The sequence below is a fragment of the Dermacentor albipictus genome, chromosome 9 (assembly GCF_038994185.2).
Source record: "Dermacentor albipictus isolate Rhodes 1998 colony chromosome 9, USDA_Dalb.pri_finalv2, whole genome shotgun sequence".
Classification (NCBI taxonomy): domain Eukaryota; kingdom Metazoa; phylum Arthropoda; class Arachnida; order Ixodida; family Ixodidae; genus Dermacentor; species Dermacentor albipictus.
In genome coordinates this window covers 29704540-29729541 of record NC_091829.1, presented here as the reverse complement: position 1 = coordinate 29729541, position 25002 = coordinate 29704540, and the positions used below count along the sequence as shown (strand labels likewise).

Below are 25002 nucleotides of genomic sequence, written 5' to 3'. Positions count from 1 at the left end.
TCGGTTCTGGCGTAGTACGGCGTTAAAGAATGTTGTTCGGCATGTCGTGTTAGTCTAGCTGCTAGTACGTGGCGACATGTATTCGGTGGTATCGACAGCAAGCTTGTTAGGAGCAGGGATTGGAATTGAATTCACTGAGATTTTTTGCGTGACTGGCTCGATAACGTTCTCTTTCATCCGTTGGGAGGAGGAATCACGCCGGGAATACTTGGCGTAAATGTACATGAAGGCTTCTCTCTGTATTCCTTCAATCTTCTTAATGCTGCCGTCAGTATTCTGGTCCCATACGACGCATACCTATTCAAGCGTGGGTATGATCGTAGAAGTATAATTGATTAGTGCTAGCACTTATCAATTATACTTCTACGATTTACAGCACTCCTTCTAGCTAGAAGGAGCGCTGTGCAGTTTGTCTTAGTATAAGCACAGTTTCCGAAAGCCGGTGTGAAAATTTTGTCAGTGTGCAAGAACCAGGATGGGTTATTAGTGATAGTAACTGCCATTGGTGTCCGCGGCTTGAAATTTGATGTAAATATGAAGAACCAATAGTGGAAGTGGAAGCGATGTGGTACTTTTACGGGAGGCACGAAGAAGAAAAGTATTTACTGCTTTAATGACTACTGACCATGTCTGGCACCAAACGAATGTGTTGTTAAGGCAAGTTGTAAGTTAAACGTGATAGTCGCTAGTACATAGCTCGCGGTACAAAAGACAATGGTCAGGAAAGAAAGGAACGTATGTCAGCACGACGAGCTACGGCGGTTACAGTGTCATTAGCATACAAAAGGAACCGCACGGGACCCTGGATTGCTTTCCTGAAATACTCCCGATGTTTCTGCAAGACAGTCCGAGCGCTGCCCAATCTTGTTCCTCAAACTGTTTTCGGTTAGTTAAGTATGCATCAATTCGGATATTAAAATTTCTGAAAAACCCGAAATTTTTCAGTTTACATATCAAGGGGTCATAGGTACAAGGTCGAATGCTTTGCCAAAACCTAGAAAGATCATATCTATATCTGGCAGTTGTTGTCAAGGGATGATGCCTATATAGTGTGTGGACTACTGCGATTACCTCAAGTGATTGTTAAGGGGCCTTTTCTGAATCCGTGTTCGAAGCTTGTCAGGGAAGAGTGCTCGTCTATGAGTGAATTAACTGTCTTCGACACTACATGCTCCAAATTTTACAACATGACCACAATAAGGACAAAAGGATCATTAACTCAGCCAGTTGGTTCATTCTTCGAGGGTTATAGCAGCAGAAATTGTAGAACACAGATACAGAAAGGAACGAAATGACAAGGACATCTACGCCCACGGAACAGACGTGGCAGACGTGGCACGTCTGCCACGTGGCAGACGAACAGACGTGGCAGCTACGTTCACGTCTGCTCGTTCCTTTCAGTGCTCTACAATTTCATCTGCTGCAATCCTCGGATAATAAGGAAATTGATAACGATTGCTCCCCCCCCTCACCCCCCACCCGTCTCCAAACAGATGCAGGACATATTCCGTGCCCTGATCCGCCAGAACCTGACCACAGCAGCCGACAAGAAGTTCTCGTTCAGCTCGCACACCAACGCCCGTTCGCGGCTGCTCTCCTACCGAAAGGTAGGCACTGCCGTACGTTCTGCGCATGCGCGAACACGCGCGAAATTCCGTAAGCATGGCTTCCCCGCACACGTCTAACTTGTCCCGACCAACTTGGCCGCGTTCTTCATAGTTGCACTCTTGCAGCGGAGACACGCGTTGTGAAAGCTTGGGCGGTGCAGGAATGACGACACCCCTGCAGCCGGCATATTGACCGTCATATATACTAGCGCGTAAAAAAAAGGAAAGAGAACAACGGGACGAAATTATAAACATATACAGCGCTGACTTCCAACTGTTGGAAGTTGGCAGTCGGAAATCGGCACTTAGAAGTGGGTAGCTGGCAGTCGGCAGTTGGAATTTGGCAGTTATAAGTTGGAAGTCGGCAGTTGGAAGCCGGCAGTTGGACGTCGGCAGTTGGAAGTTGGCAGTCGGAAGTCAGCCTGTCTTTACGTTCGTCCTTTAGTTAACGCGCTGGTATTTGAAAATAATAATGGGAAATCAACTAGACCAAATTTCAGCCCTAGTGAACTGCATGTTGACACCTTAATTGTAATTGCAAGCCGTGGTTCGTTGTTTCGGTCACGGAAAACGATTGTGTGTGGAGAAGCCCACTTGCGGGCGTTGCATATCTTCTAGTACAATGCCACTCCTACGCGTGGCAATCATTGAAAATAGACAGCTATTGAATAAAGTGGGACGGCCAGGGATTTTAGTATGGTAACCAAAAGGAAAACCTGGCGGTGTTGTATAAGCATAACCATTCCGGGGTGTGGTGGCTGTGGTGGAAAATCCAGGATCCCTTCACGGCGCGCCTGGCTATAGCATATTTCTATCTGCGCAATGATTTATTATCTCCTAAAACAGCGTGTAAAATTGCTTGGTACTTCGAAATTCCACAGAAGCACTTTTATTCTATTACGCGAATCCGCACTTTACAGGACAAACCTTACGTTTGACACCGGCACAAACTAGTGCTGGTATCAAATGACGACGGGTGTCTGCGCACCCTGTGGTACACGCCTCATTGAGTTCTAGTTTACTTCCCGAGTAAACTGCACCGAAATGTGTAGCATGGGTGAATCTAAACATTCTTTTATGAAGGTTTATTTCACTCAATTTTTATCTGGGGGCGCAAACACGACCATGTTTTACTGCATGTTCAAGGCAAAGACGTCGCCCACCGACATCCCAGCATTCCAAGGGCGCCACAACGAACGCCCGGAAATTTACATAGATAGTGGCATTACATTTCGCTATCGGTAACATTGTAAGAAACTCTGAGGGATGTCATGACGACAAGAAAAAGAAATCTAAAAGGAAGCATGACGACACGCAGCTAGTCTCGGCAAGCCGCCATCCTATAACGTTGTGCTCGTAAGTGTGCTCGTGGCCTCCGGGGATGAAGCCGCGCAGGCTGATCTCGGAGGCAATTGTGTTAATTGATTTTGCCGCTGTAACTTGCCCGATGGAAAAAACGCGTTCGGCTGCTCAAACTAAATGTGTTATGGCACGTAAAACGAGCTAACCGCAGTAAAATCATATCAGTAATAATAAAGGAACCTGCAAGCTGCGTTCTCAAGTAACCCATGCTAAATCATGGAAAAAACCCACGTTATATAGACGCTTATCGTACCAGCTTTAAACGACCCAAGCACCGGTTTTTCCGCTAGTATTCATCGTACGAAACCCTATAAGGTTGTATCATCGCCTCCAAGATCGCCAGTGCTCGCCTTGTTCTTGCACGTGCCGACTGATTCCGGTGGCCACTGTTACACGTAAACCTAGCGCCTCCCGGCGACAAGCCTGTACCAAATGTGTCACTGACACGAGATGAATCGCTCCGCGTTTATTTTCGCATGATGTGAACGCCAAAATTGACAATTATGAAGTGACTGATTCTAAAACAAGTTATTTATCTGTGAATCTGCACTCGTTATCACGTTCTACTTAAGTTCCTGTGTGGAATGCGATTAAGATGTTTCACTTACTCAATCAAACTTACGTGGACAGTATTACACAGTAGCGATATACATTAGTGATATACATCACCAGTATCCAGAAGGTCGATCAAAAGGAGAGTTGACGCTAAATGTAATTCGTACCATATGGGTTAAATTAAAATGAAATCCCGGAGTTTTAGCCACGATCGGATGATCAGGCACGCCGGAGTGTTGGGGGGAATTTTGACCACCTGAGGTACTGCCCATAGGTTCCACTTCATAATTGTAACATCAGTGCAAGTATATTCCACTTACCGTAAAACCCCGTCATTATAAAGTTGAAGGGACAACTATAACTACTTCGTTACATCCATTACTTCATTACATGTCCATTATTGCATATACCGCACTAGGCATCTGCGCAGGGATTTCAAGGGAAACTTCACCCTACTTCGTTATATCCATTATTTCGTTATATGCCGTTTCGTTATAACGAGGTTTATTTAGTTAAACCTACCTGGGATGGCATGAACCATGTGCTGTTGTTACGAAGTGATCACACCTTGCACGGGATAGTAAATGTGCGTTCTTACATCTCTCTCCGATCGCAACTTTCGCGTCGGCTCAGACTGGGAAGCTGAGAACGTTCGTGTTCCAACCGGAGAAGAACATGGAGCGTGTGCTGCGCTTCATCTACGCAGGCGCCGTGAGTCCCACTTCCTACTTTGTTAACCCCGATGCATCTTTAGCTTACTTTCGTACTTAGCAGGCGATAACACAGCTCGCTGCCAGGCTAGTTAGTTGGAGTTAGTGCTATAGTCCGTGTCTCGTTGTATCTTCTCCTCGTCGGCTTTCCGAAGTTAAGTTCAGTCCATAAGACTTCTATAACGCACCAGGGAAGTTACGACTAAGCCCCGTATTGTCAAACAGTCCTCGACTAGCAACTTCCTCCAATCAATTAAGCAGAACGCGGCCCTTCGGGCGAGGAGGATGCTACGCTTCTCAAGAATCGCCGTGCGATCTCGGTGAAGCGCACCGACCACTCCTGTCCAGGGGGCGGGCGCTATCACGCACTTTCTCCCTCGTAGATGTCGTGAAACCTGATTAAACTAAGCAGGCTAGGTGACTATTGGCCCCCTGTTCTAAACACGTCAATGAACGTCATCATCACCAATGAGTGGAGGTGGAGCGTTTGAGCGGAGGAGCGTCCTAGAATACGGGGTCAAGTGACGTAATGCATACGCTGCTATAAGAGAGTACGATACGATACGAGATGCCGTAATTAAAGACTGTGTACTAACTGTGACCACCTAGTGGCGCCAGAAGTTCAAGCACGAGAGCTTTTAGTAGCTATTAAAGGCACACCAAAGACAAACGATTCTTTGAGCTGTCTGTGAACTAACCTTTAAAATAAAGAAAGAATAAATTCTTGCCACGACAAGAATCTTGGTAAGCAAACAAACATGCAAAAACAGAATACAGGTGGCAACGCCACCTTGAAGTTCCCGCAAAAGTTAGCCGTGACGCCATTGATTTTGACGGCGCCTGTTCAGGTCTAGATGATTTTTGTGTGTTGCAGTGGACTACACTGTAGTCTAAAAGAGCCAAAGGCTGAACAGGGAACTATTTGAGACATTCGTCGAAGCCACGACGACATAAATGCGAGAAAAATAATTTGAAATCGGTGACGCTACACAGACGTACCGGCCCTGAGTGTTCGGCGCGGAATTCGAACGATGTCTTATGCACAATAAAGACTGTATTGTATTGTATTGTATTGTATTGTATTGTATTGTATTGTATTGTATCAGATTCATTTTCTTTACGAATATTGAGTATACTACGGCCAAATTACCGAAAGCAGAGTTCTTCGAGAATATTCTATCAATAAAAACTCATTTAGCGTTTCTCTTAAGCGTCCCTATAAATCTTACTTCATGTAGATTTCGTGTCGTATGTCACAACGATCGTCAGGTTTATTTACAACAAAAAGTCGAGAAAAAGAAAAACTTCATTTGTGCACGTCAACGATTCTACGTTACCACGTAAGGGTAATGGCGTTAACTCTGGTAAAAACAAGCACCCATAAGGGGTGCAAAAGTTTTTTACTGTGACATAGCATGCCGCTAAATATAGAGATGTGCGGATAATCGAACGTTTCGAATAACTAATCGAATAGTGTTCTATACCGATTCGGTCTTCAAATGGAACAGTCACTGTTCGAAAACACGAGTATTTCTAATGGAACACGAGGACTTACGTAGTGGAGCAGGCTACGGCGCTCAGGGAGTCATGCTTTTTACCGGCTATACAGTGAACATTCTCACTTTGGGAATAGTGCTGTACGTGCGGACATTTAACTTGCTTGTTTGAACTTAATGCTCCATGTGCGCTCTTAAAAAAAAACGATACAGTCATGAATACTACGACGTCAAACCGTTTTTATAGACAACTGCTCTTCATCATTCGAGAACTATTCAAATTGTACTCGATGTTCGATTCGATTCGCTCTCAAAGATTTTGCGCGTCTCTCTCGATATCGATGGAAGAACGTGTGGCGCGACTCGCAACGCTACGCAAGCAGAACCAAACTGTTCCTCTGTTTCATGAACCAATCTCGTCGTTCCGCCGGTGGTCAGTTCGACTTCAAGGGCACCACGTTCGTCGACAATCTGCTGGCGTACGCCAGAACTGGAAACGCGCACTACTGGAAGTTCATGTCCGGATTCAACGCCAGCAGCTCCCAGCTCTACGTGTGAGCACATCGACGCACGTATACATTGTTTCTCTATTTCCAGCGACCATTCTTTTTTTTTTTTCATCCGCTAACCAGTGTGGCAATGATGTTATCGCTTGGCGCAAGACGAGTCTTCTCATACTGGAAATTCTTCGCGAACGTCGTGCGAATACGGAAAGAATCTGGGCCGGTATTTTGTAGCGATGCCTTTTCCCATTCTATGCTTTTTCCGGCTTTTCGCGCTTGGCCAGTGGTCAGAGCGACGGTCTGCCCACATTATCAACGGGATCAGGCGGCCCTGTGTGCTGGATGATAAGAATAGCATGGAACAAGGCATAAGGCATCGCTAGAAAATAGCGGCCCTGGTTTGTACTCAGATTGCATGCGCGACACGAACGCGAACGTACACCCTTGAGCAAAAGTATAGGGACCACAGGGTCACCGAAAAAAAGAGAATTTATTCGTAATTTACACGCATAAGCGGAAACTGACGAGTGCACTATATAATATGTAATGCCAAGTTTGGACTGCAGTCTTTCATTTCTAGTGGCGTTTACAGACCGAGGAGAAAATTACTTTTATCGTGCAATCCCTGGTCCGTATACTTTTGCTCACGGGTGTACATTCCATAACGTATGCGGGCACCAGCGATAACGCTGGAATGTGCGGTGAATCACGTATAAATTGCCTGCGCGCCTGCCCTGCAGATCAAGCTTTCGACGACGGACGACTGTGCTCGCCGTTGTCATCATGCTCATGAGTGTTACTTTCTGAAGACAAGGTCTTCCTAGCAGACTTCACACGGGTTTCGCGTATCTGGGATCTGCGTATCCTGTAACCACTTCCAGGAAAATGAGATAAACGGCCGTTTCATGCGCCTCCGGGACGTCCTAGCGAGCCGCAAGAGGTGTCAAAACGTAGATCACAACGAAACAAGAAGCTAGTATTAGTCGTAGACGCTAAAGAAGACAAGGCGAAAGAAATTGCGCGTGGAATACGATACGAATAATATACAAATTTAAGCGAATGAATCATGAATATGAAAATAGAAAGAAGATACATGATGTCTACATTTACTCGTTGAAACATTTTAACCGCCAGGTATACGTCGACCTTGTCTTATTTGGCGTCGATCCTCGGTCTACCCGCTTTCTTCTTTTTAACACAAGTTCGCCCAATAAGAAGTTAGTTTCCTGAGCCGAACTAGTGCCACTGTTGCTTTTCACCGTCACTACGATGTTACAATACACATATTTTAATTTTCTTTTTTATGTGAAGCATTCTTTCGCTTATTCCAAGCATTTCAGTCTATAGGTAGGCTGTCTCGCCCTGTTTCAAGCCTTTTTATAAAAAAAGGAAACTGCAGATTCCATGCACCGTAGGGATCGATGTTATGCGAAGCATTTGTAGGTACCTGGCTATCGAGCATCTAACATTCGAAGCCATTATTTGCCATTATTATGTATCTTATTATTATAATCCTATAATGTGCTATTCGAGTTCACATTCGATTCAAAATCTTGATTTTGGAGATGTTGGGCAAGAGAAGACAATCTTACGGTAGCATTCGAGTGCTGTCATTGTGGGTTGTTATCGGTGCTGCTTTTTTCACTTTTTCTTTTACCCGAAAACCAAACGCACAGAACTACCGTCAATGCATCGTGTGCACGAAAATGATTCTGCGCATGCTTTCCATTTTTAACGATCTCGTTATTTCGACTTACTGACAAGAAAATCGAGAAACTGTTGCTTGTAACAGCCCTAGATGACGGCATTCGTGAATCGAAAAGTAATATCGCCCATTCGATTGTAGGAGGGGGGGGGGATGAAGTCGCGACATTGCGTAACCGTTTGATTGCGGGGTGATAAGCGTTTGCAGTCGGAACGCATGTACACTGTACCGATAAACTCACGCTGTACTAAACCTCCGCAGACACACGCCGCTCCTGCTCAACCCCGATGCGTCGTACGTGTACGACACCAACACGCTCGGTAAGTCTCCGCGAGGTGTGGAAGGGTCGTGCGTGCCGTGCAGCCGAACGGCCTTACAGGCACAAGCAGATTGAAGGCACAGGCGGATTACAGGCACAGGCTGCAGTGCAGGCACAGGCGGATTAAAGGCCAACTCTACGAAAATGTTGGACAACGTATAAAAAAGCCTAGTTTATGATAGTGTCGGTATAGAGGAACCTCTGCGCAAATTTCTGGCGCTTGAAATGAGAGCCGATAAGCTCGCCAAAGTGGCCCGTTTTCGATACCGTAAATATAAATAAAATCATCTTCCATAACCACTCGCTGAAAGTGACACTTCATCTCGGCACGACTTTGGCATTGAGGCGGCAACCGCGCCCACCCGCGACGCGCTGACAAATCCCCGAGGGAGCGTCCTGGGTCTGACGTCATAGCGACAACCACCAGGAGCACGCGTCATCTGCTCAGGTGATATTTGCTAAGAATGACTGCCAAGATGAAAACTATACATTTACCAGCCCTTCAGCTTTGGCAAGGTTATATCGGACGTATGATCCCAACCTAGCTTAGCGGCTTTGGTGTTGCGCCGCTAAGCACGATCGAGGTCGCGGGATCGAATCCCGGGCGCGGCCGCCGTAGTTCGATGGAGGCGAAATGGAAAAACGCCCGCGTCCCGTGCTTTTGAGGGGCACGTTAAAGATCCCCAGGTCAAAATTAACCCAGAGTCCCTCGCACTACGGCTTGCCTCATAATCAGATCATGTTTTTTGGCACGTAGAACCCCAGAATTCATTTGTTCAGTGGTATGTATTACTCATTGATAACAAATTTAGCTAAACTGAAATTTTGTTTCAGTTGGCCTTTAAAGTCTCTGGATAAGTTTCAGGGCATTCTTTCATCTACAGCCGCCGTCCTTCTGGTACGAATCCTCGCCCACGCATGAGTGGCTTTAGTGCGGTCACGTGACATGGAAAAGGTCCCAAAGTTCTTGATGTATATAGCCTGACTTGGGCCAGCATACGCATAGATAAGGTTTGCCGCTGGAAATAGTTTCAAAACGAGCACTGATGACAAATGTAGTTAGGACACAAATGAGAAGCTATGTGCTTCTGCACGCGCGTTGAGAGGTTTGGAACCTTTTGGAGGCGCTAGCGGCGCTTCATGCAAGAGGACGATTAGAGGAATAAGGGAGCGGGAAAGGGAGAATAGCACTACACTGAAACCTATTATGGGACCTAAAGGGAAGATCTAGAGGGAAGATCTGTAAATTACCCACTTTTACCTCCAGAGACATTAATTAGCACAGCTGCCTCTACTGAGACGTTCCGTATGCAGCAATATACTAATTGTTTTCCGAACGCTTCCTGTGGAAGTTACAAGGAATTTATACGGAATATTCATCTGAATTTCTTAGTAATTGCACGAGAAAAATACAGGAATATGGAATATTGGAACGGCATAAGAAATGTATTAGTAGGGTAGGCAGTTTAATCTTGACTTAAGACGTCGGATAGTTGACAATTGCAAAAATCGAAAAGCGTAAATAGAAAGAAGGAAGAATACAAATCCGTAACCCTTAGCATCAAAAACAGGTATAGCAGTCTTATAACTTGCATCTGCTAGAAGATTCCAAGCGAAACAATGTGACACATGAATTTACAGCGTACGTGAAATTATTACGATATTTACGATCGTTCCGCGATATTTACGATGGTTACGAGTATACGTCAGAGCAGTGCGTAGTAGATTAATTTTTGTGCGGTTTAAATGTCCTTTATAGAATTATGATACCCTTTGTTACTGTCGAATGACAGAGCTGTAAACTCGATACATGTCTGAAATTTTGCAATTCACAGGAATAAAAAACAATACCGTACAATTAATTGAACATCTACTTTCTACAATTAATATATGCAAGTTTTTCTTTAAATGCTACTAACTTCATCAAGAATGGCAACCGTGGTTGCTGAGGAGAACGATATCTCTGTTCCCTTAGATTTACATACGGACGCACAAAGTAAGGCTTCCTCTTGACTCGGTCACGCGACTCTATACAGTACTTTCACTCACTAAATTTTCGCTCGCTGTAACGACAAGTAGTACACGTTCTATCACCAGCTTTAAGAGGAAGCTGTACCTCGGCACCAACTCTGATTTCCCTAGTCTTGGTGCCCACACCCACTCCCCAGGGAGGGCTTTGTGTGGGAAAGAAGAACCGATCTCAAAGGCCATGCCTTTGCTAACTGTATGCGCCAGAAGCGACTGCAGAGCTACCGGTGTCCGAAACGCAGCATTTCTGTCTGAAACACAGAAATGCTCTGTTGTTTGTTGCATTGAACACAAAAAGCTATGTTATACCAAATGTACAGATAGCAGGATATTGATTTCAGGCCTGAGTTTTCGACATAAATTTGATAAAGTTGGTAAGCTAAACAAGGAAAAGTTTGCATCTTACGTGAGATTCCTACAACGATCAAGTGGGTATTGAAAAAGTCCTGCTCACAAATTAGTCGCATGTTTCAGAGCGATACATAATACATGTCTTAGATGTCCGAGTAGGTACAGTCTACGGATTTGCGACATCTTTTTTTGTTCATGAGAGGCAGAGTTGTAAACTTCATAATTTAGCGGCCATATTTTTTTATTTTCCGCTTTCTATTAATTATTGTACAAAATTCCCCGTCTATCTCGGAAACGTAACACCTACAATCTGTAGAGCCCATCTTTCTTTCTTTTAATTACAACAAACCTCATCAAAACCGGTGTAGTGAATGTCGAGAAAAGCTTTCCTATGCAATAAAGATACGAGCAACTCAAGCTTAACGCGGTGTCGTGGGTGATCGGCTGCAGTACTAGGTGCGTCTCAGGAGCGAGAACCGGTAGAAAAACCCCGCGACCCGCGGCGAAGAGTGGCGGCCTCAATGAATCGCGTGAAAAAGCCGCTCCATCGTGTTTCCATTATTCGCCGCTAGGAGGCAGGAGCAATGCGAGAGAGCAGAAGTACGCTGCCCCGATAGTACCGCCTTGCGCTGCCATCAATGCACCCAGTCGTAGTTTGACAAATTCACTCGCGGGTCGACTCACTCGGACTCAGACGTACCCGTACGTACGAGTGAGTGTGCGCGGCGAGTAGTATTTTGGCCAGTCCGAGTCCGACTCAGGGCCCGGCCGTGTAGCATTTTGGGGAGCCTTGAGTCCGAGTGTACCCTAAGGAAACGATATATTTTGTGAGTGAGTCAGAGTGAGTTCCGTTTATTTTGCCGGACGTATGGGCACTCTAAAGCAGAACAGAGTCTGAGGGGGACGTTGGGCGGGGGTGTTGGAAGTCCATTTATCATTGCGGTCATGGGTTGTTGGAGACGAGGGATTTCAGCGCCATCTATCCTAGTTTTGAATGGCGAAAGCAAAAAGGAAAATTACGATATCCATCTACTGAGAGCAAAATGGTTCAAGGGAAGTGGATTTCTGCAAAAAGAAAACATCCCAAGTTGAAGAAACATTAAAATTGTGGGGTTTTTACGTGTCAAAACCACTTTCTGATTATGAGGCACGCCGTTGAGGAGGACTCCGGAAATTTCGACCACCTGGGGTTCTTTAACGTGCACTAAATCTAAGCACACGGGTGTTTTCGTATTTCGCCCCCATCGAAATGCGGCCGCCGTGGCCGGGATTCGATCCCGCGACCTCGTGCTCAGTAGCCCTTGAAGAAACATACGACCTCCTCTGGGCAGCGCACGCCAGGTGCGTGAGATTGCCTCATGAGAGTATTTTTATCCTCAGCACGGCCGGTTATTCACTCACAATGCCGGCTTTTTTTTGCCCACATACTGCAGCCTCTTTTGGTGCTACAGCAGGACTGTAACACGTAGAATAAATGCACGAAATAAACGCATGAAATGAACAAGTTGGATAATTAACATTGATGCGAAAACAATGAAATGGGCTGCTAATAATGGCTAATAACATCTGAAAACTGGTACAGTGACAACAGACGCATACCCAGTGGCGTAGCTAGGTCGTCTGGCACCCGGGGCCCTTCGCTCTTCTGTCACCCCCCCCCCCCAGGTGTAGTCGAGGAAGGCGAGGATATCGACAATTTTCGGGTGTCTTCAGACGTATATGACACCCCCCCCCCCCCCCTACTGGCCCCGTGCACCCGGGGCCCACGGCCCCCCGCCCCCCCCCCCCTTGCTACGCCACTGCGCATGCCTCCTGATAATGAATTTTATAAAGTATACTTAAAGGTGTTAGTACGCGTCAAGGAAGGCATGCCCTATTCTAGACATCCCCCGTTCCTGGCTTTACGGTTCCGTAAAACTATTTCCTGGTTTTGCGGTTCTCCCTCAATTGTAGCATTATAATGTGCATCGCATCGTTCACAATAACTAACGTTTTCCTGCATTCTTTAAAGAAACATTTTCTATACCGTATAACATGTACCAAACCTTTTCAGTAAAGTTCAATCATGCAAAATTTTGTTTTGTGTTCGTTTTAGTTTAAGTTTAGCATGCAGAACTTTTGACACACACAAACACACACACACACACACATAATAAAAAAAAGCCAATAGCAGGCTTCACCCTGATTTTCTTACTTTCCTTTCTTTTTCTTTTTGTCAGCAAAGGTCGCTACTGTAGAGACAGGGAATTCAGTCTGCGTGATCATAGCCTCCTCTATACATATCTCACAATGCGCATCTAGTTGCTGCGCAATGCACGGAAGCCAATGGTTCAATGCGGCGGCATCCTCGAAGGACACAAAAACGAATAAAGTAGGAAAGGACGTCTAGCGACAATTTTGAAATCTATATAGTCATAAAATGCACAAATGAAAGGTTCGTGGGAAATAGGCCCTCATCGCGTCACAGGCAGACGCTTCATTTCCAGCCGCCGAGCCAGCGAAGAGCACGGTGGAGAGTAGAGCGGGTCACGAGGGTGTAAGTGTAAGCTACCCCAAACCAAACGATGCCGTGAAAAATCCTTCAAATTTGGAGGACCAACTTTCCAAGAGTCAACGCCCAGACAGGCCCTGAAGCTTGGAGGGAGGGTAGGTGTACGTCAGATGAGGCTGGGGTTCCCTGAGGCTAGCTGCACGAGTTCATACTCCCTTGTTAACGGGATAGCGTTAAGGGCCCCATGTCGCAAGAAATACGGCGTCGGCGTCACCCGTCCGGCGTCCAATGTCCAGCGTCGACCGCCTTTTCGCAAAACAGGTAATTCCGAATTACGCATACCCAACCACTCTTCTATCACCAAAGTTGCTTATACTTTGTCTTTCACTCGTTCCGAAGTTATTCCTCGGAATTTTTAAAACGACAGCCCACAAACATCATGAAAAAAAAAAGCACCGACAGCGCATACCATAGAGTTTCATATCAGTATACCTAGAGGCAAATCTGGCGCTGCGATCGTTCAACCATCATGGGAATGATGGGAAGTACAGGCTTCGGATTGGCATTCTATTGACTGGCGAACTAGTGTACAAGTATTTTTTGGCAGTTTTGGTTTTGCTCCAAGCGCAATTGCTATAACCTGCAGTTGGACTGTGCAACGCAAAGCTCTCCGCCTTTGTTATGTTGCTCGGAGTGGCGATAGCGCGCTGGGCCAGCGACTGGGACGATGCTCGTGTCGCGCTGTGGCGTCGAAGCCATGACGAGAAAGCGGCGGCATCGTAAACGTTGAAAGAACATGTTTTGAGCGTTTGGACCTTTGTTTGTTAAGTGTGTTAGGTTGGCACTGTAGCGTTACGTGCTTTATGAAACTTCAGAATAGGACAAAGAAGGCACTACTGATACAAGACATATACAGTTGTACTTCTAGTGGCTTGACAATCAAATTTTATTGAGGGCTTCATTATGTGCTCATTGAAATTCCTGTTTTAGGACTTTGAGAACACAAACTTACTTGTGGCAGGAAAGATAGCTGCTTCCTAGCTGTAGTCTAGTGTCGCACAATGGGCACCCGCAAAGCCACGCTGTAACGCTCCGGAAGCGGTACGCCAATATAAAATATGATGAAGCATACTCTTAGGAGGCCACTAGCGTCCTAGCTAGCACTTTTTTAGCATTTTTAACACGTATCCCGCCCTCGCCTTTGCTTTCAGTGATACCGCTGAGCATCATGTACGACCGCAACATCGACGACATGGAAGTCAAGTAAGTGGCAACTATTTCACCTCAGATTCCGGTGCGTCTGCGCAATCTTCGGCTTGTTTAAGCAACAACTGTCTCTGATTTTAAAAAAGCAAGGTAGTGGAGAAAAAAATATCATTCTTGCAGATAACATTCATCAGAATGGCGGAGTTCTGAACTGGGGCGACAATCGCGCCTACGATTACTAATTACGAAAAATTTGGTGATTAGCTTTCTAATCAATGAGTTCAAGGGGTACACTGTAGCTGCAGAATCGAAGACAACGGATAACCAAAGCACACCTTTTTTGGTAGAAACTTAGTTTCGTGAAATCGGTGACTCTGAATGCGCTTTGCAATGCATTCTTATTCTAGTTCCTAGCTACCAGCTTTTGTTTTTTTCGGGCTGTACTTAGTTGCGTTAACCTCGACAACACTATTGCCTCAACTAGGGAACATTTGTGCTGTAGACTTCTGAATACGCCAGGTCGTATAATTTGTTGAATTATTAAAATTGCAGTCTTCTGTCAGGCCCTCATTGCCTTCAGTCACTGCATCATACTGAGATTTTATCTAATCTGGGGGAATATATTCAAATAACTTATGATCCACCACGGTTCACCATGTGTGACTAATAATCACTCACATGGCTGGTAATAATACAATGAGCCGAACGCAATTCCAGGCTCTTTCTCTTGATGTAATATATCAGGCAGGGCTATAGATAGGGACCAGATAGGGTAGGACCGGATAGGGCTAGATCTAGTAAGCATAAATACCAGAGTTAGTGGACGAATTGTAGCCGTCGCCGTAGCACGATTGGTAGTGCAACGCAAGCGAAGGTTGTGGGTTTACAATGCAAAAAAAAAGGAATAAGGCGTGTAGACATGGACAAAAGAGAATTGGACAACACGGACGTCAGCGGCGTTAGTGTTGTCCCCTTCTTTTCTCTTGTGTCCGTGTCTGCACGCCTTATCCTTTTTTGCATTATGAATCCTTACCAACTAGCTCAGCTTTCTCTCGTTCTAAGGTTGTGGGTTCGGCTCCCACCGGCGACAAGTTATCTTTTCGCCTACTTTCATTTCCCCTTTTCTTAATTATCTTCTACATCCAAGTTTAAACGACAGTGAATTTCTCCGTTGCTTTCCTTGGCGTCGTTGTGCGTTGGCTTTATCACGATTCACAAAACTGAGCCCATCAGTTCCCTTTGATCTCTCGTACATATATATATATATATATATATATATATATATATATATATATATATATATATATATATATATATATATAAGTGAATTTCTCCGTTGCTTTCCTTGGCGTCGTTGTGCGTTGGCTTTATCACGATTCACAAAACTGAGCCCATCAGTTCCCTTTGACCTCTCGTACATATATATATATATATATATATATATATATATATATATATATATATATATATATATATATATCCGCTAACTTAACTCCGCTAACTTAACTGCCGCGCTCTCCGCCAGATGGTGCGACGTGCCCTATGGTTCTAGGGTGCCTCGATGCGCGCGCCCCCGCTTAGGGTGAGGTCACCCTTTGAACCAGCCGGCGCCGCCTAAACCTGTTTTCGCGCGCTCCCTCCGCCATTGCGTTGCCCGCGTCGACTTCGCCGCGCTGCTGTGCGGGCGTCCTCGAAACGCTGCTGCGTTCGCGCGGCTTTCATCGGCGTAGAATGCCTGGATGTTGTGTTCCTCAGTGCTCCAACCATTCGAGAAATGGTTGGAGGATGTTCCATTTTCCAAGGGACCCAAAAAGGCGGCTTCTGTGGCTGGTGCGAGTCAAGCGTGACAAGTGGCAACCGACGAACTCCTCGTGTGTCTGCAGCGTAAGTGCCACATGTTGGTTCAGTGCTGTTTTTGTTGCGATTTATTTGTATTTTGTTGCGTTTGGGCAGCTAAGTGTCGTTCAATATTCTTCTTGCTCGGCTTAAAAAAGCTGCGTGAAACACTAAAACAAAGTAAATGAGTTTCACTACAGCGCGGTACAGGCCATTGTCTGCCGCTTGCTTGTTCGCATCCGAAATTGCACGACACGTGTCCGCTGGGGAATACGTACCACGCGTGCTTTCGCCGCTTCTTTTCATTCAAAGGTAATTGCCTTTACTAGGCGCTTGCTAGCGAATTGCGGTCTGGGCCCAAACATTGCATCAAGGCACAGAGCATGAGGACAAGCAAGGGCACATAAGCTGTGGCAATTACTGTGCAAATGGATGGTCCAGGAACCAATTTTGATTAATTCACTCACGATTTCTGAAGTTGTTTTTGACATGTGTGCGGCGTTGGGTAGCTTCCGCTGCCTATTAACCGGACGCTTCGTCCTACGACGCCGCATTATGTCAGTAAATGAGATTAACAGAGATCGTTGTTATGTGCAGATTGAGGCGCTCATTCGAGTAATTCGCCTGATATTTCGACTAATTTGTTCTTTGGCCTGTTAACCCGACGCTTCGTTCTGCGATGGCGGATTAAGTCAGTGAATGAGATAGACAGGATATGTTATGTGCAGATTGAGGCTCTCATTCGAGTAATTCGACTGATATTTGGACTACTGTGTTCTCTTGCGTGCTGCCTTCATTGTTTTCATTATCGAGCCGGAAATGCGCCGCTAATTTCAATATCAAATTCATCTGCAGGCTCATTTCGAAGCCAGCAGCTTCGAACAGAACCGCGCGGATGGGTGGAAGAAGCTCAAGCCTAATGCTGTACCAACGGTGTTCCCATTCAAAGGTGAGATGCCTCCTGACCCTGGTATTTGTTACCACGTTGCTTATCGGCTCATTATCTACATTTGAAAAAGTTATGTGAGGAAACGATTCATGCGCATACATATTAAATTTTCTGGCGCGCCTTCTATTCTGCTTTTAGTTAACACAATCTTAAATATATGTAATGGGCATTTTTTCTTATTTATCTGTTTCCAGAACTTCCTAAAGAGCGAAGGCCACCAAGGGAACGAAATGCACACGTGCCTGCATTATTCAGTGACGACGCAGCCGCACACAATTCTTCACGAGAAGTGAGAAACGTTCTTCCCTCAACTACGCAGGAATTTTCTCCCGCTGATTCTTCGTCAGACGGGGAGATAAATGAGAGATTGGCGGCTACGGAAACCAACAATGCTAATGGGCAACTTACTTCGACCCCCAGGGATGCACGGCTTCAAGAAACTGCAATAGTTACTGCGACCCAACCCCTCGATTCTGAGGCAGCTGAGCTTAGGAAGAAGATTGCAGATCTCACAGCAGCCAATAATAAGCTTAGACAACATCATAACGAATCTAAGAACACTGTCAAAAAACTACAGATGCAGGTACGCAAGCTGCAGAAAGAGGCAACTAATTTCTCACGAAATACGAAGTTTTTAAATGAAGACCAAATTCGTGCTCTTTCTCGGAACAACAATCATGGTAATTCGTGGTCAGCGCAAACAGTAAAGCAAGGTCTAAAAATTAAATTTGCTTGTGGAACCACCGGGTATGAAACACTCAGAAAGATTGGCTACCCTCTTCCATCCAGCAGAACGTTAGCAAGAAGAATTCAGGGCCTGAAGTTTCTGCCAGGTATCCTGCATGAAGTGATCGACGTCATGAGGTCGAAAGCAGAGGGAATGGAGGACGTGGAGAAAGACTGCGTTCTCTTTTTAGATGAAATGGAGATAGCACCCGGATTTGAACTCGACCGTGGCGAAGACGTGCTTCTGGGAGGAACGACGTTGCCCTCAAAGCCTGAAGAGCCAGCCAATCATGCTTTGGTGTTTATGCTAGGTGGGGTAAACCAGAGATGGAAGCAAGTGATAGCCTATGAATTCACTGGTAGGCACGTGGACGGCTCTGTACTAAAGGCATATGTCCTGGAAATAGTGCAGATATGCAGCCAGATTTCTCTAAGAGTCCGTGTTATCACATGTGACATGGGTGCAGCAAACCGCGCTATGTGGAGAGAATTTGGCTTTTCGAGCCACCGCCATTCGACAACTTCGTGCTCAATACCTCACCCAACCTTAAAAGGGAAGGAACTTTTTTTCATCTCGGACCCGGCACATGTCCTTAAGAACCTGAAAGGACAGCTTCTAAGCTCAAAAGTTTTCACACTCAGTGATACTACAGTAAGCAGGAACGGACTGACGGCCTCGAAGGTGAAATTGGAGCATGTACAGGCCGTCTTGGATTATGACGCAGCCAACGAACTTAAGGTAGCACCAAATTTGTCAAAAACCCACATTAGTTGTGGGCACTTCACCAAAATGAAAGTAGGAGTCGCTGTCCAGCTCTTCCGTGAAGCCCCACCAGCTATTCGGTTCCTAATAAAAGAAGGAGTGATTGAGCCAGAGGCCGAAACAACAGCGTGGTTTATGGACCTCGTTTCTAGGTGGTATGCCCTCATGTCATCGCGTCATCCCACCATGGCGCTAAGCCGCAGGAACATTACTAAATATCATGCCGCCTTGGACACACTACGCACGGCAACAGACACCATCAGAGAACTGAAAATGGGCACTGGATCTCAGTGGAAGCCATCGCAAGCAGGGGTCCTAATTGCGACAACGGCTGTCCTTCGCCTTCAAGAAGTGCTTCTTGGCAGTGAAGGGTATGAATTCCTCCTCACGAGCAGGCTGTTGCAAGACTGCATAGAAAACCTTTTTTCTGTGGTGCGGCTCATGAAGCCAGTGCCCACTGCGTATGACTTGAAGTGTGCACTCCGACTCGTCAGCGTCAGCCACTTTCTTCACACTCCGAGATCAACAAGCTACGAACTTGACGACCGCGAATACCTTGTCGATCTGCTTGCACATAGCAAGAAGGAATGTGCAGAAAGCGAAGTCGATGAAATCAACGACACGGAAATTCTGTTCATTGAAGAGCTCACGTCAACCGAGTGCCGCATCTTGTTTTACCTTGGCGGTTTTATTTTGAAAGGAATTTTGAAATCTATAACTTGTCCGCAGTGCAAGGCTGCTCTCCTTGGCAAGCCTGACGATCAGTATGCTTCCCTGACTGCACTCAAGGAATACGTCAGGGATGGGCAAAACCTCGTATATCCAAGCGCTGATGTCATGAAAACTTTAAAAAACTACGAGGAACATTTCACCGCTGTCAACTCATGGTGCACAGGCAAATTTTTCACCATGAAGTCGCCACTTCGTTCTCTGATAGCCTATCTCGAAGGCATAGACAAACCCTCAGTGAACACATGCATGGCTCACAAAGAACGAATAAGCAAAATGCTGACTGCTGCATATGCCAGAGTGAGGCTCCGAATTCATCTCCGACAAATTCCGAGCACTCATCCTAGTGGCCACGGAAGCAAGACTTGTGCAGGGGTCAGCCTTGCGTAAGCAAGCTGGAATCTGCAGTTCTGCGAGCCTTTTCCTTCAAAGTCTGAAGTCTGCATCTATATATATAGTGATCACAACTATTTTATCAATTACGGTCTATTTAACATAAATGTCGACTTTTAAAAAGTGCAATAATGTTCAGTGTTCACGTTCCCATTAAACACAAATCTCTAACTTTGTGTGTTTTCATAAGCACTGAATAAATGATTTCATGTTTGCTTGGATAACAGCTTTTGTATTCATCTGGCTGTTACCAGACGAAAAGGGGACTTTATATTTTATTACCGTTGCTGATGCTGTTTCTTCAAAGCGTGCAGAACCAAGACGTTGTTGCATTGACCGCGTCGGCTGAATTTTCTTACCGATCAAATTCACTCACTTGCATTGGGACATCAGTGAGGTTTCCCATGCAATCCTGTTTACCGCGCCTCCGTTCACGAAGAAAAATGCCCATTCAGCCTTTTAACGCCCTCCGCATAACAGCGCGGGAGAAAGGGGGTTAGCCCCAGTCGCTGCCGAGCGTGAGATAGGGAGCCGGAAAGCGGAGGAGTCCGTTCTCCGCGAGAACGAGCATGCAGTGGGAGCGAGAATGGCGGCCGCCGTAGCAGACGACGCAGATGTCCTCACCCTAAGCGGGGGCGCGCGCATCGAGGCACCCTATATGGTTCGAGACGGTGAGCTGGGTCGGATGAGCGGGTAGAGCGGACAGCAGCCGGCCGCGCGAGCCCGACGCCCGATCCTTGCGCGTGTGTTTTGAGGAAGCCGTAAAGACCCGCAAGTAATAGGCCCTGTGCCTCCCGGCACCGTGAAAGAGCTAGGACACCAAGGCGAGGGACGGATTGTGGAGTGTGAAACGCTAAATAAACAGAGCAGGGGTCAATCAAGTGTCGACGCTAGACAAGACGTAGTCGACGTAATTTCGCGTGAAATGCGATACGAACAGGATAGGGAATGAGTGAATATTGACACGTGTACTTATCTTTATCGGGCGACCAAGTTTCGCCGCCTAACAAATGTCGCACAGCGCGGGACGCGCCTGCATGTATCCGAAGTTTCTGGAAAGTTATCGATGCTTCTATCCGCTCTCTGTTGTCGCCGAACCTTCTGTTATCTGATTTCACCGTGTGACGCGAATGGTGTAGAACTTTGTGGAAGGCACGCGGGTCCCAACGATTAGTCTGGAACATACGATGACTGCTGTATAAAAGCCGACGCGCTGGACCCGCTGATCAGATTTCCGACGATCGCCGACCGTGTTCACCGCTATCGTTGTGCTATAAGTGTCGCCTGTTTTCTGGGCACAGGTTCGCCCAATAAAAGCTCGTTTTGTATTCCACCGTACTGCTTCTTCCTTCACCGTCACTACCACGTGACAATATTGAAGACGTAAAAGAGGCACATGGACAAAATAGTGAGATACAATGCACATTCAATCATCAATCATTTGAACCACTATGTACGTCGACCTTGTCTTAGCGTTTAACCACACGGTTGACGCTTTCTTTTATTCTTTAATTGAACTTGCTTCAGTGGTGGAACAGCCATTTCACCTTTTGGCGCAAGTCCTGGCGCAGGCGCAAAGCCAATTTGGCGCAGCAGCAAGCACGTTTGGCGCAGGGTCGAACGCACGTGTGCTTATCGTATACCATGAGAACTTCAACTGGTACAGTCCGTATGTTGTGCAGACTGGTTTGCGCGAGGTGTGTGTGTATATATTTTGTGTATATTTAGTCACTTGTTTGAAAAAATAAACCAATCGTTAGTCTGCGCTTGCGTCGTGTACTTCCTTTTTGCCTTTCGTCCGGGTGTCGCTGCCCACCACTAGGAACCTACTTGTACCATTTTCATCATGAGATACGTATTTCCGTCACTTCTGATTGTCAACTCCGCTTCATGTACTGCCCTCACGGGCCTTTGGGCAAATAAATTAATAAATATCAGTAAAAAATAAATAAACGTCCTTAACCTGCCTTGATGAACAGTGGGCGAACCGGGAAAGCTACATCCAGAAGGCAAACGTTATCGCAAGGGGAACTTGTCCTCCAACAGGGCGAATACGAATCCCATTGCCCAAAACATTGGCTCCAGGCTCGTGCTTCCCTTGTCCACCTATTGTATGCACGCACGTGTGAACCAGCCTTGTTAGCTAGCATGTTCAATCTTCCACGTCACGATTGAGTGCACTGCAAACCTCTTTCCTCCCTTGCCAACTCTCCTTTACCCCCTACGCAACAAAGAGCTTTGGGACGATGCCCTCCGTGACGGACCTCCCGAGGTCCTCCGAGCTGTGATACAACGGCCTCGAAACATCGCCGGAATCATTTTAGGGAGCCTGGACTGAGGGTTCCTCCCACACTGCTCTCGCCATTCATATATTATTAATTTAGATGTTTTACTCTCTCTATCATCAGACTTTACCGACGAAAGCAGCGTGCTTCCTCTTTCTATTTTCTGTCCGCACGCAGCGTATTCCGCAAGGTCAAGCTCGCCTTCAACATTCTTCGAGCCATGGTGAAACTCTACGACGTCATCGGTGAGCGGCACGGGAATGGAATGTTTGCGGGGCGTGTTCTGGCTACACATTCGCAGGACTTTTTTTTTGTTTTTTGCCTGCAGTGAAGGGAAGACTACGGAGGCATAGCACGCAGGACTGTCAGCAGTTTCACATCATCCCTCGCGTTATCAGAGAGCTTTAGAATAGGGGCCCCAAAGAAATAGCGTCGAAGCCACTGCGCATGCGCGAGAGGCAAACTGCGTTTGCGTTGGGCACGCTACTTCCCTGATAAAGCGGGAGCCCCGAAAGCTACCCCAAAAGATTTGCGTAAACATAGCGGCAGCCGTCGAAGCGACGGCTCTAACCTAGCACCAAACTGGGTTCGATTCGTGGTAACGCGTGAAGTTCGCAAGCTAGGAGATGTGACTGCGGTTATCGCTTTTTCTCAGCTAGCGTGTGTTATGAAGATTGTCTCATTAGACGCCACTGATTCCAAATTAGATGGTGTGTTTCATGGCTCGTAGGCCTAACACGGCTAAGCTTGGCTGGTGAAGGCGCGTAAAATTGGTTTGCTCACAACTAAGCGCAACTGATTGTTTGCTGCTTACAGAATAACATCTGAATTGTAATTAAACGCGAATACACGCAACTCAAAATTCCTATTCCTATCATAGAATGGTATATTTTATTTAATTATTTATAATAGCTTTTCTTTGACGCAGTAGTGGCGCTGTCAGCGCAAGACGCCATCCGCAAACGCAAAGCCCTATTCTAAATCTTTTCACTTCCGCGTCTACCAGCGTTAACACCCGCAAAGCTCTTGGGGGCCCCAAGCTTTTCGGGCCCCTATTCTAAAACTCTCTCTTTTAAGCTGGGAAAACGGAGGCATAAAGATGTTTTTCACAACAGAAACAAATAAGACAAAATATACCTTTGATGTATTTCTAGCGCTTAGCTGGATAAAAGAAATACCAACAGAAGCAGGTACGGCTGGTTCTTAAAACTTATTTATTGCCCTGAGAATACGGCCCACAGATGATGCAGCAACAGACAGAAGAGCTTGAATCGAAGCGCATGCGTGAGGTCACTTGTCAACGATGGGTGGCACTGCGGCACAGACTCTTCGACGCTGATAAGTACGCGCTTTCATTGTCAGTATGACAGAAGCAGTCGTAACACATGCATTGGACTCCTCTTCGATACTTCTTTCGACATCTGACTTACTTTGACGGGCTTTTGTCTTCGGCGTTCTCGCATATGCGAAGCATTCGCAAGTACGCAGCAAGCTACGTTGACTCGGCATCACAATTTGGTTTCACATGAGTTCCGCAAAGTAGGTTCAGCATTTTTTTTAAGGTTCCGCTTAGTTGGTCGAGCTTGTGTGCAACGCGATTAAGACGCTCAACTCACTTAGTGTAGCTTAAGTGGAACGAAGTTTAGAGTGATAAGTATAGCAGCGGCAAGAAGCTCCACCAATGGAAGAGCCGACACACAAGAACGTTTGCTGCAGATATAAAGCAGTGAACGAAATGATATGACTTATTTGTTTTTTGCTATCATTTGGGTCTCTGTCCCTTTGGCGGAAGCCCAAATCAGAGAAGCAATCGTATACGAGAACCGCCTAGCCCTGCACGCGGGTTTCCGTAAATTCATTTTTTTCAGGCAGCAGTTGTAGTACCCACTCGGTGAGTTGCGCCGACTTATGCATATGAATTCCAACAATTTTGTCAATGTAGCCATCACTATTACAATAAGCCAGGTACTCTTCTTGTTTTTTCGGGAAAAGTTTGAAAATGATACCTTAATGCACAGTAATCGTCGGGCGCGCAGGGTCGGTGGTGAACGAAAAGGCATTCTTCGAGAACTGGGTCAGCGGCTATGCCCTCCTGAAGACGAACGACTTGGAACGCTGCATCGCGAGGCAGTACAGGCTCAAGAAGAAAGAGGTATGTACATCCACTCAGGCTATCAACCGCCTACGTTTTAAAATTTTTGTTTCGCTGTAATGAAAACTCTCAAAATTTTTTTCGTACGTTTAAACGAATGTGAAGGGGGGGGGGTTGAATTGTCATCCACTTGAGTGTAGCACGAAGCTACAAAGGCGTTAATCCCATGCGTGTTCCTCAGAAAGTTTCGCATTCGACGAAAAATTCGCCCCGGTAAGGGATTCGAAACCGAAACTATGCAAGGCCTTTACAGGGTGGTCGCTGTATACCACCTGATCTAACCAGGATACTGGCAGATCACAGATCGAATTATTCGACAACTCGAAGCACTGGGGCACTGAACGTATGGCAAATCAGTTCTGCGGAAGGACGCAAGGTTGAGACCACCGTGAGCCCTTCCGCAGAAGTGATTTTGCAAATCAGCGAGCAGCATACTCGAGCGTGCTTGTAAGGTGAGCGGACTCTCACCCACCCGTCCCGTCTTTCCCTCTCCAGAACCCCCTCCACCAGAGGCCTCCGATTGCGGCTGTGGAGAACTTCGCTGACTTCATAGGCATGGCGGCAACGATAAAGGTGAGCACGGTACCGGACAAGCGCCTGCTACGCACTAATATTCTTGTTCCACGTGGCAAGCGACAAATTTTTGCAGATATGTTCCACTTACTTAGTAGAACCTCTGCGGAACGAGATAAGAAGCATAGCACAGGCAGCGAGCCACACCGAAGGATGAGCCGCCACTCAACGAAATTCGTTCCGCAAGGCTTTGTGAGAGCAACATTTTAATGCGAATAATATTCTCAGGATATATACTTAACGCACACTTAGGTATGCTTCTA

General features: G+C 46.2%; 2 protein-coding genes and 1 long non-coding RNA gene across 13 annotated transcripts in view; 2 read left to right on the top strand and 1 right to left on the bottom strand.

Moving 5' to 3' along the window:
* LOC139049833 (uncharacterized) overlaps positions 1–25002 on the bottom strand; it is a 349117-nt gene that overhangs the window by 34624 nt on the left and 289491 nt on the right. The window lies entirely within an intron of this gene.
* The window catches only part of LOC135917981 (uncharacterized), an 81509-nt gene that overhangs the window by 45158 nt on the left and 11349 nt on the right, over positions 1–25002 (top strand). For 2 of the 5 annotated variants that reach the window (XM_065451636.1, XM_065451634.1), the window contains 8 exons: positions 1494–1607; positions 4158–4235; positions 6169–6284; positions 8200–8258; positions 14339–14390; positions 22192–22259; positions 24051–24166; positions 24662–24739. In XM_065451636.1, coding sequence (XP_065307708.1) covers positions 1494–1607; positions 4158–4235; positions 6169–6284; positions 8200–8258; positions 14339–14390; positions 22192–22259; positions 24051–24166; positions 24662–24739 — 681 coding nt within the window. Of the gene's footprint in view, positions 1–1493; positions 1608–4157; positions 4236–6168; positions 6285–8199; positions 8259–14338; positions 14391–22191; positions 22260–24050; positions 24167–24661; positions 24740–25002 lie in introns of those variants that run through there. The other 3 variants (XM_065451637.1, XM_065451638.1, XR_010569488.1) reach the window with 3 other exon arrangements.
* Positions 15917–18212, top strand: LOC139049545 (uncharacterized). The gene is made up of 3 exons (XR_011508381.1): positions 15917–16217; positions 17025–17118; positions 17313–18212. It is a non-coding gene; the product is annotated as an uncharacterized lncRNA (long non-coding RNA).